This window comes from Hydra vulgaris, chromosome 06 (assembly GCF_038396675.1).
Source record: "Hydra vulgaris chromosome 06, alternate assembly HydraT2T_AEP".
Lineage (NCBI taxonomy): Eukaryota > Metazoa > Cnidaria > Hydrozoa > Anthoathecata > Hydridae > Hydra > Hydra vulgaris.
Window position 1 is genome coordinate 54,408,037 of NC_088925.1, and position 14,464 is coordinate 54,422,500.

The window sequence follows — 14,464 nt, forward strand, 5'->3', positions numbered from 1 at the left end:
TTAGATAATGCTTTAAAAATTTATTAACAATTAAATTTTTAAATTAACATTTAAACTATTCATTAACAAACTAATGCTTTACTTAATGCTACTAGTAATTTGTAAACAAAATATACTTTATTAAAGATAGATTCAAGAAATAGTTTTGTAAAAATAGAATTAATCTAAAATTGCACCTGCTTTTTTTAAATTTCAAATGTAAAGTATGTGAAACAAAAAAATAAACAAAAAAATAAAAATAAATAAACCTTCTGAATAAATTTTTTTTATCATTGTTAATTAATATCAGTATTTTGTCATTAATAATAAAACTCATATTGAAAATAAAATCAATATAAAAAAAAAAAAAAAATTACGTTTGCTCTTCTCATTTTTATCTAGTAGTCTCTTTAAACGATTTATTTCTTCTTCGTAATTATGTTTAAATGTTTGAGTTTCATTTTTTATTGTAGACAAATCAATCAGCAACTCTCTACGTTGTTTATCATTAGCAGCCAGCTAAAAAAAAAAAAAAATTTGATCTATTATTTCATTTTTAAGAAACATAATGGTGCCAACATCATTTTAAATGGTAAATAATGTATAAAACTAGAATATATTTGTCTATATTGCTAATATATTTATATATAAGCCTATATATATTCATTACCCTTTTAACTATAATTAGAATTATTATTATGCATAATTATATATATATATATATATATATATATATATATATATATATATATATATATATATATATATGTATATATATATATATATATATATATATATATGTATATATATATATATATATATATATATATATACAGTCGTCCCCCGGTTAACGAACTTAATTCGGAGTACGAACTAGTTCGTTATCCGAAAAGTTCGTTAACCGAAACGCGTTTTCCCATAGGCCGCCATTAAAAAATTTTTAATTGGTGGATTTTGCCGAAATAATGGGGGAAAAAATTCAAAAAATTGTCCAACTTGATAAATAAAATAGGCAAAGGTGAAATGATTGAAACCTGAGATTTATGCACTTTTAAAAATTGAAACAAATTGAAATTGTGCATGAAAATTGCTTGTCAAAGTTTTAGAAAAAACTAAAAATTGAACATGAACATTGCTTATCAAAAAATGAAAATTCAACAAGAAAATTGCTTGTCAAATTTTTACCAAAAAATTGAGAATTGAACTTGAAAAATGCTTGTCAAAATTTTACGAAAAAATTGAAAATTGAACATTCACCTCCCAGGCTTCCATGACACTCACAAAACTGAGGGGGGAATGCTGGACGGCGCGCCCGACCTTCACGCGCGTGTGCACGCCATTTGGCGGTCCCGGTTCGTTAACCGAGTTCCGGTTCGTTAACCGGGGGAGGATTTTGGGCAAACTTTCGGTTCGTTAACCGAAAGTTCGCTAACAGGGGGGTTCGTTAACCGGGGGACGACTGTATATATATATATATATATATATATATATATATATATATATGAATAATTAGAAAAATTTTTGAGTCTTTAATTATCAAACTTTTAATCTTGAGACAACTTTATAAACTCTCATTTAATAATTCAAATTAATGAATGTTCTCTTAGTGTTTCAGTATTAAAATTGTCCTTGATAAACACACTTATTCATTTCTAGTAACCTCAAATATTCTAATCTTGATCTTATATTGTTTCACATATTAATACTTTTCATAACAATCTTACAAATAAAGCAACACTATTTGTTGACAATACAACCATATATTGGAGTTTTGATAAAAATGCATCACTTCTAGATGAATTTTTAGCTTAGAACAGCCAGTTAATCTTAAATATAATCTCTCTTCTGAGACAGAGGCTCACAGTAGCTAGACAAATTACTGCAGAGCAGTATAGCAATTATGTTATAATATTTCAATATTAATAGCAAAACTCTTCCTGACTCCTCTCCTTTATGTCTTCTTGAACAATCTTTCCCTAATGTTTATACTATTCAACTGATCACTAAATTAAAATCTGCTTAAGCTGCCTCTCCTTATTGTGTTCACTATTTCCTCACGCTTAATTTCATTTTATTGGAAATATTTTGTTTTATTTGGAACTTATATTGATTCCTTTTTGCTTTTAAAAAAAAGTGCAAAAATCTAATTGTAATAAAATTTAATCTACCTCCAAGCTTGAACTTTTGTTCAATCATTTTAAGGTCTCATTTTCTCTCATTTCTACTACTATGGTCAATGCTCAAGTGAGGTATTATCACTTTTCTTGCCTTCTTGCAATTCATCATTCAGCAAAGACTTCTGCTGCTTAAATAATTTACTACCCAGATTACCCAAACTTAAAATAACTTACAGATTAACCTGTACAGAGTACCCTGACTCTAATAACTTACAGATTTTAAGCCTCTGTATACCTTAGTTTTTCCCAACTTAAATGTTGGTTAATGTACATGAACTAACTTTTGAACCATTTTAAATTTCTTTGACTTTAAAGAAAAAAAGCCCATTACTGCATAACTAATACATAGACAATGTATTTCAAAGTTTTTGAATTTTACTTTACTTTAGGACTTGAATTTAAGAAAAAGCCTGAGCTGCTAAAAATAAAGTAAAAATAAAAATTATAGATGAAAAAAAAAATTCAGATTTTCGATTTTATTGCATAAAAATCTTTTTTTGAACGAATCTAGTCATAATCATTTTGCAACTTTTAAAAACTTTTTAGAATCAAAAGTTTTTTTTAGAATAACTTTTTTAGAAAAATAATTAAAATTTTGAAATACTTATTCTACTTTGCTTGTTATAAACAAATAACATAACTTTTAAAAAACTTTTTTTGTTGTATTATTAGATCCTGGTAATTTTAGTTGAGGGTTATTAAAGTTGAGGGTAGAATTAATAAATTAAAGTTGAGGGTAGAATTAATAAATTAAAGTTGAGGTTAGAATTAATAAATTAAAGTTGAGGGTAGAATTAATAAATTAAAGTTGAGGGTAGAATTAATAAATTAAAGTTGAGGGTAGAATTAATAAATTAAAGTTGAGGTTAGAATTAATAAATTAAAGTTGAGGGTAGAATTAATAAATTAAAGTTGAGGTTAGAATTAATAAATTAAAGTTGAGGGTAGAATTAATAAATTAAAGTTGAGAATAAATTGTTCAACCCATAAAAAATCCTTTTACTATAATTATCAGATTATTTATTATTAAACGTAATTTTATTAAATTTTTTTTTTGACCTAACATACTAACACAAAACCATCAAAAAGAAAAAACTTTATTTGAAAATAAGAGTTTTTTTTCAATTTAAATAAATTCTTTTTTTTTTAAATATAAAAAGAGCAGGTTATATAAAAAAAAATTATATTCTAATTTACTTATAAAAAAACAAGAAGAAAAAAGTTACATCTGCCAAAACTCTCTAAGTGATTGCAAGCAGATAAAAACTATTATTATTTTGTATTATTACTATAATTATTACTAATATCATTATTATTTGTTTCACACGCTCTTTTTTTTTTTTTTACTCTTCTCAAGAATTTTATGTTTTTTAGCAGTCACTTCATTGACTAGTTTGTAACTATATAAGTGACACCTAACCAAATTCTGTTAATTTCTGATGAGCATTTGTATACTTTTATTGATATGAATAATAAAAAAAAAAGTATATTATCTCTATTACAAATATTATATATATACTACACTGAGCTTTCGTAACCATGTTTAGCTGACCAAAATTTCTTTACAAAATGTTACCAGTCAGAGAACTTGATGCAGAGTTTATTTTAGAACAGAAAGATACAAATCTTATTGCCAAGCCAATTAAAAATAAAGGGGGCAATATTGTTGCTATTATCTGAGGTAACAATCATTCAGAGGTTTCATAGTTTTTAAAAAAAACAAAAATGGTGTACTAAAAATAATATGATTTTATTTTTGATCGTGTCCATTTATTTAAAAGTATACATAATGATTGGACACCTTGAATCAAAAAGTATTGCTAAAATGTCTAAATTAACAGAAGTTTTTTTATATCTAAAGCCAAATGAAAGATATAAAGTTTTCACCTGTCTGTGTTTTGCAATGAAACATTAATAACATTAAGAAGTCATCCAGACCTGCATGAAAATGAAGCAACAATCTCTAAAGTGATCTCTAAAGTGGTTAAAGTTTGTAAACTTGTAATGTTGACAGCCCAAATGTAGATATTTATTTGAAAAATTCTAATTAATCTGCTATTCCTTCTGCAAATTCTAAAAAGACCCTTTAAGCAAACTTTCTGCAATGCAAAAACAAAGGGGAATAATGAATTACTAATTAGTGACACTGCTTTGTTTAGCTCAAATCTGTTATGGTTGGATTCAGTTGTCAAAATATCTTTTAAGAACATATACTATTAGTCAACTTTACAACAGATTCATTAGATAAGCTAGTCAGAAAATTTACCATTTCAAAAATTTACCATTTATCATATGAAGTTGATATTTAAGTTTAAGAAAAGTTCAGATTATTGAACAATAATGGTTCAATTCATTCTTGTCCGAAATGTAAATTTTTACCAAGCAAGGTTATTTGCAACTTTATTGAGAATTTACCTGACTTGGGAGGTTATTTGACTATTAATATTAACATTTGATTATACTGCTGTGTATATTAGTAGTATAGATAAATATTCATAGGATACTTTTTATTCCTATGAAACAACTTTATACAAGATATAAATCAAGGAGATTTAACTATTTATGGTGACAAAGTTAGCCAATGGACAACTTACTGCTACATTCCTTTTTATGAAGAATATAATGGCATTTGCTGATCATTACTTTGTAACCTCCCTATGATAATATCAGAAAATTATTCATTAGATATGGAAAGACATCATGGATTTAGTTTGAAAGTTGGGTTGTTTAATAATTATACCATCTCTTTTCACTTTGTTCAAATAAGAAGCCGAAACAGAAATTGATTAAACTCAGTTAAAATGTGTTCAATGTTTCAAACAAACACTGTAAAAATCTCTATAAGCTTGTTTTTAATTAATTCTACAAAGATCTTATTTCTTAATGTGTTTTATCGCTTTTTCTCAAAAGTTTTCTTTATAGAACCCAGTGTTAAATTATGTTATTTTTTAAGTTAAAATTTTTATGTTATAATGAAAACACATAAGTTAAAAAACAATTATTAAATTTATCTTTTGACTCTTTAAAAATGACTTTTTTAGAAATCATACAAACACAATACTGGGGCAAAAATCACTTAACTGAAGATGCAAATTGCTACAAAGTAATATTTTAAACTTGATACTGATTTTTACACTAGCCACACATTGGTAAGGCCTGTTATGTTTATTACACTAGCCACACATTGGTGGGACCTGTTATGTTTTTTACACTAGCTACACATTGGTAAGACCTGTTATGTTTTTTACACTAACCACGCATTGGTAAGACCTGTTAAATAGTAAGCCATAGATCAAAATAATCACCTTGAAAATTAATGCCCTTAAAACCCTCGGGATTATGTGAAAAATATTTCCCAATTAATTTATTCAAAATTTAATTTATAACAAAAAGATTGTTTAACGAATGAAATGATATGAACTAAAATAAATATGCATACTTTAAATTATTACTCAAAGTAACTGATGCTTTCAGTGATTCTAAATTAAACAACCAGTTTATTATTATTTAAATTTTAACATAAAAATGGAATGCTTTCAAAATATTTACACCAACATTTCTCCTTAATAATTACAAATATTCTCATTCCAACAGGCTTATCTTGACAACATTAATTACGGGTTAAGAACCATCTTAGTGAATGTGACCATCTATGTGAACAAAGTAATTGAAAGGATAACCTTAATTGAATCATTTAACTTAACAATAATATTTATTGAATTAATATAAACATTCTTACATATTTTATCAGCATTTAGTATACTTATGAGTTTGAACATTTAGTATATTGATGTGTGTGAACCAGTGCTGTATTAGGACGAGGGTTTCAATAGAAATTGGCTATCCATCCTTTTTTATTTTATTTTAAGGAAACAGATAATTTTTCTTTTACATGCTTCTCAGTTTCAGTTCTTTGAGTGATTTCATTCATTCTCTTTGGGGTCAATTCACAGCAATTAAAGAATGAAAGAAAAAATCTAGGTAACAATGCGTACTAAGGTAAAACAAGGCTAAAACTCAAGAAGAACCATAGATGGGATTATGGTAACCCAGAAGATCTAGAGTTATTGCTTTCTGATAAGTTTAAACCTTTTTTTGTCTATAGTTGATCAATTTTTAGTACTGTACTGTTTTTTCTCTAGTACTGTACTGCAGGAAGAATTTGTTCTGTCCTTAAAAGAGTCAAGAATGAACTTAATTCAATAATGGGACAACCTTCTTAAATGATTTAACTTTATTATACTTAATGCGACATAGTTAGATCAAGAGATTTCACGGCAGTGATCAAGAAGTTTGCTTCAAAAAAGTCAATATATAATAATATTATTTTAAAGTTAATTAAATAAATAGTACATAAGTTATGCTAATTATACAAATTATGCTACTATTTATTGTTTTTTTTTAAATATTTTCAAAATAGAAAAGTATCAAAATTCTAATTTCAGCTAATTAACACCATCAAAAATATAATTAACAATATAACAATATATAATTATAATATAACAATATATGTTTGCTTATATTGCTAAATATCGCATTCCAATATAAAACAAAAATTGTTATCGGTGCTTTTGTATTGTTAGACTGTACTAAGAGCATACATGCACTTCACTTCTCTATTTGCAAAAGTGTCAATGCCCAATGATCTATATCCTGGAAAGTATATGCAAAAAGATTTGATTGAGAAAATAATATAAAAGTTAAAAGGCCTTAAAAGCTTGTCAGTGCACAGAAAAAAAAAATGATGAGAATTAGTGTTTAACATAAGCAATTAGTGCTTTTAAAAAAGTGTATTTAAAATATTGATTCCTTTTTTATTTATTTTAAACTATTTTTTTATTTGTTGGAATTTTGTTCTTTTATTGGTAGTGAACACATTATCAATCTGATTCAAATGCTCCATGGTCCCAATAGCATATATACCTACAACAGTTGCTTTCTTAAAAGATATAATTCAAGACCGGTTTACACATATATGGGTGTCTAGGCCAAAGGAGTGTAGCTGTGCGTAACCACTACATAACTATGTAGCTGTACTTAACCACTACATAGCTGTACATAGCTGTACATAACCAGTTTAACAGATTTAGAACTTTTTTTCTCAGGCTCTCTAGTATAGCCTTGTTCCTGATCGACATTTTAAGGTTACTGCCGGATTAGGCCCTCTTATATTTACAGTCCCAGAACTAAAAATGCCTTAATGGTGCAAACACACCTGGACATTTTATATGTTATAGATATTAATTTATTTTTACCTCATTTTTTAACTTTTCATACTCTTCAATGATTTTAGATTTTGAACTTTTTTCGTTTTGTAATTGATCTTTTAAAAGCTGCAATTGACTGGCTTTCATCTGATCAACTGCATAAATCTCATCAACAGTGGTTTCAAAAACACGATTCTCACAACTCTTTATATGCAGTTCATCTTTGAGTTTTCTAATCTAAGTAAAAACAAATTGTTTTTTTGTTTAAATTGTGATGGTGCAAAAAAAAAAAAAATGTTAAAAACTATAGATTGCTTTATTGTAATCAAATTTGCAAACCGTAAAAAATATTTTATATTATTTTAACTAACAATTAGTTTACCAAATTTTGAAATAAATTTTTTGCAAAATCTTATGCAAGTGCTCTACTTCTCAATTTCTAAATGCAATTGTTTTATTTTATTTATTCATTTTTAAACATCTTTGCTTCAAACAAGGCTGCAAGCAGCCACTAATTAAAGTTGGAAGTTACTGGAAGAGAAAAGATGAAGATTGTAGAGCAAGATAAAGATTGACGGATGACTTAAAGGATTGCAAATTATATTAATCAGGAAACCCTGATGAAGGAAGCGAATTCCAAAGAGCTGATGTATTACGAATAAGCGTTTTTGGAGCACTTAGCAACAGTCACAGAAAAAGGATGACACTTAATTGAATGACGAGTAACACAAGAATGAATTTTAGTTGATGGCACAACTAAAATTCATTCTTGTGTTACTCGTCATTCAATTGAATGAGAAGCTAGCTCTTTAGAGCAGTGCCCATTATAGTATTTGTAGAAAAGAGAAAGAGAAGCAACATTACGATGATGTGATGATGGTTAGAGGTTGGCTGCAAGAGCATGTCCGACTATGTTTACAATGCGTTTTTGCACTTTGTCTAAAAGAGAAAGAGCATCATTAGAAGATCTGCCCAAGATATCGCAACAGCATTCCATACAAGGCCGGATTTGAGATTTATAAAGATAAGATATATACAACCTTAGCAGATGCTAATTTTGCAACTGATTTGATATATGGTTTCCAAGAAAGGTTGGAAGTAAGAGTTAATCCTAGAAGATGAAAAGTAGATGACTCATTGAGTACATCACCGTTCATAAATATAGGAAGATCAATTGCGGTAACGATTGGCTGAAATTTGAGTCTTACCTGTATTGAAGTTCACCAACCACTGTGGGCCCCATGCTGTAGCAGAAGCGAGATCCTTTTCAAGCTCAAATGCCCCCTCCAAGCAATCAGAGAGTGTTGGTTTCTTATCACAACAAGAATAAATGTAGTATCATCAGCAAACAATGCCACCATAGATGTGAGAATATCTGGAAGATCGTTAATGTAAATTAAAAAGAGTATAGGGTCAAGGATAGAACCTTAAGGAACCCCTGAAGTTACAGAATAAGGAGAAGAGTGCTGTCCATCAAGGACAACTTATATACTATGATTGGAAAGGAAGGATTCAATAATCTTAAAGATGTTGCCAGATACACCATAAGAAGAAAGCTTATGGAGAAGACCAGCATGTCAAACTCTGATAAACACTTGTTGAATAGTTTTGAGAGTATAAACGACAGCTCCAGAGAACACTTCTGCAAGACAATAACAGGTATGTTGTCCGGGCCACAAGCTGTAGAAGAGTCTAGGCAGGAAATTACTTTAGATAAAGAAGCTGGAGTGATACGAATGTCAAGCAATGGATCAACCTGTTTTTTTGCAATATCAGGTTGAACGCAACTAGTGGAATCAATTGATGATATTGATGAATAGTTTTTAGCAAACAATTCAGCTTTGTCTTTAGGTGAGGTGACAAAGTCTGAACCATACAAGAGAGGTAGAGTTTAAGATTTGCCCTTATTACTGATAGTATTAAAGATTCTCCAGAAGTCACGAGAGCCTAATTTTTGAGATGCGGGCTTTGGCATTAGACAAAACCTTTTTGCAATGGTTTCTAGCAGTAATAAACAGACATCTGTTTTCTGGAGAATTGTTTTGCTGATAAATATGGAAGTAACTGTTTCAATTGGCAATCGCAGCAGCACAGTTTGAGAAAACCATGGAGGAAATGCCTGCAGTATCAGACACTAGAGCTAAGCCATTCAGAGTGGTAAGCATTAAAGTCACCGACAACAACTATATTGGCTTATGGATAAAGAGAGAGGGCTTGGTCAATATGATCAGAAATAACATCAAAAAGAATGCAGTCTTGAGATGAAGGAGAGCGATATAAAACAAATAGAAAGACAATAGAGTGAAGTGGTGCTAAACGAAAGCACATGAAAGAATAGTCTGTGGATTCAAACCTAGTTTCATGACAAAAAGGTGAATTCTTACGAATGTAAATGCCAAGGCTAAGCATGTGACTATTGGAGTCTTTACGAATTAAGGGAAGATAACCATCAACACTAAGATTGCAAAATGAAACAGCTGAACTCAAATTAGTCTCACAAAGAGCACGTAGGTCTGGTGAACACTGCAAGAGATAAGACTCAACAGAAGTAAAGTTACTTCGAAGACCACGAGTATTAGTGAATGATAGGTTTAGAGAGCTTGGTGATGATGATGGTTTTTTGTGTTTCATAGGTTTTGGTACTTTATTCATTTTAAAATTAGATTGAAGAACTTGACTCAAAGCGTAGATAGTACTCAGAACACCATTTAATAGCCCAAGCAACTGTCTTATTACTAATAATAAACCCTAAGCCGTAACAAAGGGCTCCAAATGTGGCTTTTGCAATGCACACCAAAAGTACAAACAGGGACACCATCCATGCGCAACATGGCACTGTTAATACTTTGATATTTTTCAGCTGTTGATGGAATCAGCCTCTCTGAGAGCTACCACAGAGTTCGGGAAACCTGACTACTAGCTGGCCTCAGAACCATAAAACTGAGTTTTAGAGCTGTACCCTCATTAGGAGATAATAGAATGAGTTGCCTAGTCATAAAAACAGAGACACAAGCAAAACCCATGCATTGAGTCAAGAAGATCAGCATTTAACTCTCAATTACTGAATGCAGTTGTTTTATCTACTTATCCCCTATTCTTAATGCAATTGTTTTATCTACCTCAGCAAATATTTTAAACTTCATAAAAACTAGAAAAACCTTTTTTTAAATTAGCAACACTTGCCACTTTCAAATAAAGTGCAAAAGATTTCAACCATAAAAGCAGGTACAAAAAATTTAAAAAGAATTGAAAAAGTAATGGTTAAGGTAGATTATGTGCACAAGTAATGCCAATAATTGTAAAAAATAATTAATTTAATTAAAAAATTTAATTAACTAATGCAAATAAAAATAATTATTTTAAAATAAAAAACTGAAATTCACAATTGGAAACAAAAAAAGAACACAAGCAGGAAACACTTATTAAAAAAAGTATAGTAAACTAATTTGTTTTTTTTTAGATTATTCACCTACCCAAGGCCCAAGGGGGGCCACTACAGTCAAGGAGGCTACTCATTTTTTTGTGTTTTTTTTTTTTTAGTTGTTATTCGTGGTGCAACCCTCTCTCAATTCTTAAACTCTGAAACACAAACCTTGCCGAGCAAGGACACTGCGCGGAGAAACTAAGTTAAGCGCGGTACTTCCAGGGACGTGGTGGGAGTCCAACTCCGAACCTCTTAATTAAAAAAGAATAACTTATTCAAAATTTATTTAAAAATATGACTAAAAATTTTTTTTAAAAAGTCATAAAATAATATTAATATGTAAAGTACTTGTAAGAACCTTTATTTACTTTTTGAAACAAATAAAATCGAAGAAACAGTTTGGAATAAAATTTACAAACAAATAAAAAATATTTTTATTCTTCTTAATGCTTATCAGTTCGATCATTTTATTATCAGGGGCCTAAAATAAACATAAACACCATAGATTAAAAAATTGTATACCATTTCTTCCCCTTTCTCTATTTTTCTTTTATAATGTGAAATGCAATCTTCTGAATCACGCCAGACAGGTTTACTAGAAAATACGCAATTTAAGAATTTTAATAAAATAAATAAAAAATATTTTCATTTTTTTCAGTTTTTAAAAGTGTTCTCTACCAAATTGCTTTTTTTATTTAAAAAAAGACATTAAAAAAATGGAATTTAGTAGAGGACAAGTGTTCAAATATCTTTGGGAATGTGCAGAAATTTGATAAAGCTACTTTTTGAAAATTTTATTTTTATTAATAAAAGAATGTCCACTATTTTGTAGATAATAAATTAGATATTTAAATTGGATATAGCTCACATGTTTCTGCTACTAAATTGCTTAACTTATGTAATCCAATAACTATTGCACAAGCCATGTTGGGTTTTTAATTGAGCATTAAGTTACCTAACTTTATTCTTTTCTCAAATCAATATTTTTTGGATAATATTAGGTTAAAAAGTTAGGTCAAAAAATATTTTTCCAGATTACCCTTTTTAGTAACAGCTACATGTTGCTTAATAAGCATTGCTTATTAAGCAACATTAATTATTTAAAGAAGAAGTTCCCATTTTTCTTGAAAGTAATTTCATCAATTTTTTTTGTTTCACTGTTATTATTTATGAGAATAATAGTTGCAAACTATACCAAACCAAATAAGCCTTTTTGGACTGACGGGACTTATTTAATCCCCGTCATTAATATTAACTCTTATCTTTCTTTGAAACCATTTTTTTCCCCCTGTAAAAACATTGCATAGCTTTTTACTTTATTTTCAACACAAAATTACATTTAATTGTTTGTCATCAATTTTTTATCATTTTAGATGTAATTTCTAATAGTTTTTAAGCGTATTTATTTTGTAACAGCAAACCTATTATAATTATCTTCACATACTTTTATTGGAGATGGAAATTTTTTAGTTTAAGTGTTAAAAAGGTAATACAGGCATACAGTAAGAGTAGTGAAGAAAATTTTTGTTTAATGTGTAAAAAACAAAAATAATAATCAAATATGAATCTAAAGATTCAATATAGTGCTATAGAAGCTGCTGAAATAATTTTAAAAGAACTTCCCTCAAGATGTTATTATTGATCCTATTGAAATTGAACAAGGTTCAGTGAAGAAAACTATTTACTTCATTCATATAATGAGATAGTTGATAATGGCAATGGTGTTAAAAACAGCAAAATAGATTCTAAAATTAAATATAATATTGATAGTGCTGGAAGAAGATACAAAAAGAAAAGAACAGTTTTATCTTTCAATTTCCATTTATATTTTATTATATTTACTAAATGTATATAAATTAAGAAATTTTCTTGTTTTAAAGTTTTGTGATATTTATATATTTTAAAATTTTGAACATACATTGTTTACTATATATATAGTTCATACTTCATAGGACCAGAAAAAGAACAGTTTGCTGAATGCAGTAATCCAGTTGATTTCGTCATGAAATACTTTATCCACGAAATAATCAATTCTATTTTATAACAATTTATATGCTTTACAATGTCAAAACAAAGTATTGTGTATTAAAAAAATGACTATTGAAATAAACTTTGTAATGGAATATCACAAACTATCATCATTGAAAAACTTTTAGACAAGTTTAATAAAAAATTTGAAAAGTTATATAACATTTCTCAAAAAATCAGTATTGATGATAGTACGATTCTTTTCATAGGAAGAAGTTCCCTCAAACAAAATCCAAAACTGATAAAGAGAGAATATAAACTATTGTGTATGGCAGACATGGATGGTTATTTGTTTAAGTTTTCTGTTTATCAAGGTAAAAATGGTCAAAACTTTCTTAATGTCACTCCAATCAATTTTGGGTTAGGAGATAAAGTTGTTTGAAAAATGACTAGATGCTTTCAAGGTCATTATCATGAAGTAACTTGTTGATAACTTGTCACTTCTGTTCCTTTACTTGAGTATTTGCAATTACAAGATATTTTATCAATCACAAAAAAAATAACAAGACGTATCTTCCCAAAGATTTAAAAAGAAACAAAGATCTGAAAAAAGAAGATTTTGATTATAGAGTTTCTTGAATTAGTATTGTAGTCTATAAATGGCATGACACTAGGTCTGTGCATATTATATCTAATGTAGTTGTGTCAGTACCAAAATTAATTTTTGGTTTGATGCAACTAAAATAAACCATAAAAACAAACATGTTAATGTGCAGATGATTTTTTGTCCTACTGCTGTTAAAGATTACAATTTATATATGGGGGAGTCAACAAGACAAACATGTATTGCTCGATTTATGGCGAAAGTCAAAAATCGAAGAAATGGTGGCACCAAATATTTTTTTGTGGTTCTTCAAAAAGTTAGATGGTGAGAAAATTACACTAATGCATTTAAAAAAATCAGTCGCACAATCGTTAATAATAGTAGGTAGACGACCTAAAATAGGACACCTAATGTTATCACCTTCTTTATCAACAAAAAACTGCTGCAAATCTAACTACTCTACCTTTGTCAATTGGAGAAGGCATTCATTGGCATTTTTATGAAACTTTTTTTTGTTTTTTTGTTTTTGTTATTTACATCCTTAAGGCCGAGGAGGCCACTATAGATAAGGAGGCTACTTAATATTGGTTATAACCCACTCTCAACTCTATAACTCCGAAACACAAACCTTGATGAACAAATAAGTCGAAAAAATTTGTATTGTCTATTAAAAGTTCTATTGTCTATTACGGACCCTAATTAGTATATTTCAATTGTATATTTTATTAAACATAAGTGTTTTCCACCCTCCAACCTTAAACGGTTAAACACAAGGATAATATAACTGACTGGCTTTATGGAATTAGTTTGACAAAAGTGATAACAAAAATTATTAGTTACTTTAACGTAAGATGAACATTAAATAAAATTTTGAAGTAAAGCAAAAATGAATTTTAGGCTAAGCATAAATACAGTTTATAATTTTTTATTAAGTTTTTACAAATGAAAAAGAATGTTCATTGGTTGCCCTTAGTACAAAATTTATATATATATATATATATATATATATATATATATATATATATATATATATATATATATATATATATATATATATATATATATATATATATATATATAAACTTGCATGGTCATCTGTGCCATA

The 14,464-nt window shown here is 28.3% G+C and overlaps 1 protein-coding gene across 1 annotated transcript in view; it reads right to left on the reverse strand.

Annotated features, from left to right (window-relative positions):
* Positions 1–14,464, reverse strand: part of LOC100215571 (probable DNA double-strand break repair Rad50 ATPase) — a 64,861-nt gene that overhangs the window by 22,542 nt on the left and 27,855 nt on the right. Inside the window, exons 8-10 of the mRNA XM_065800488.1 lie at positions 11,310–11,382; positions 7,412–7,600; positions 357–498 (exon numbers count right to left, since the gene is read on the reverse strand). Of these exons, the coding sequence (XP_065656560.1) occupies positions 357–498; positions 7,412–7,600; positions 11,310–11,382 (404 nt within the window). The remainder of the gene's footprint in view (positions 1–356; positions 499–7,411; positions 7,601–11,309; positions 11,383–14,464) is intronic.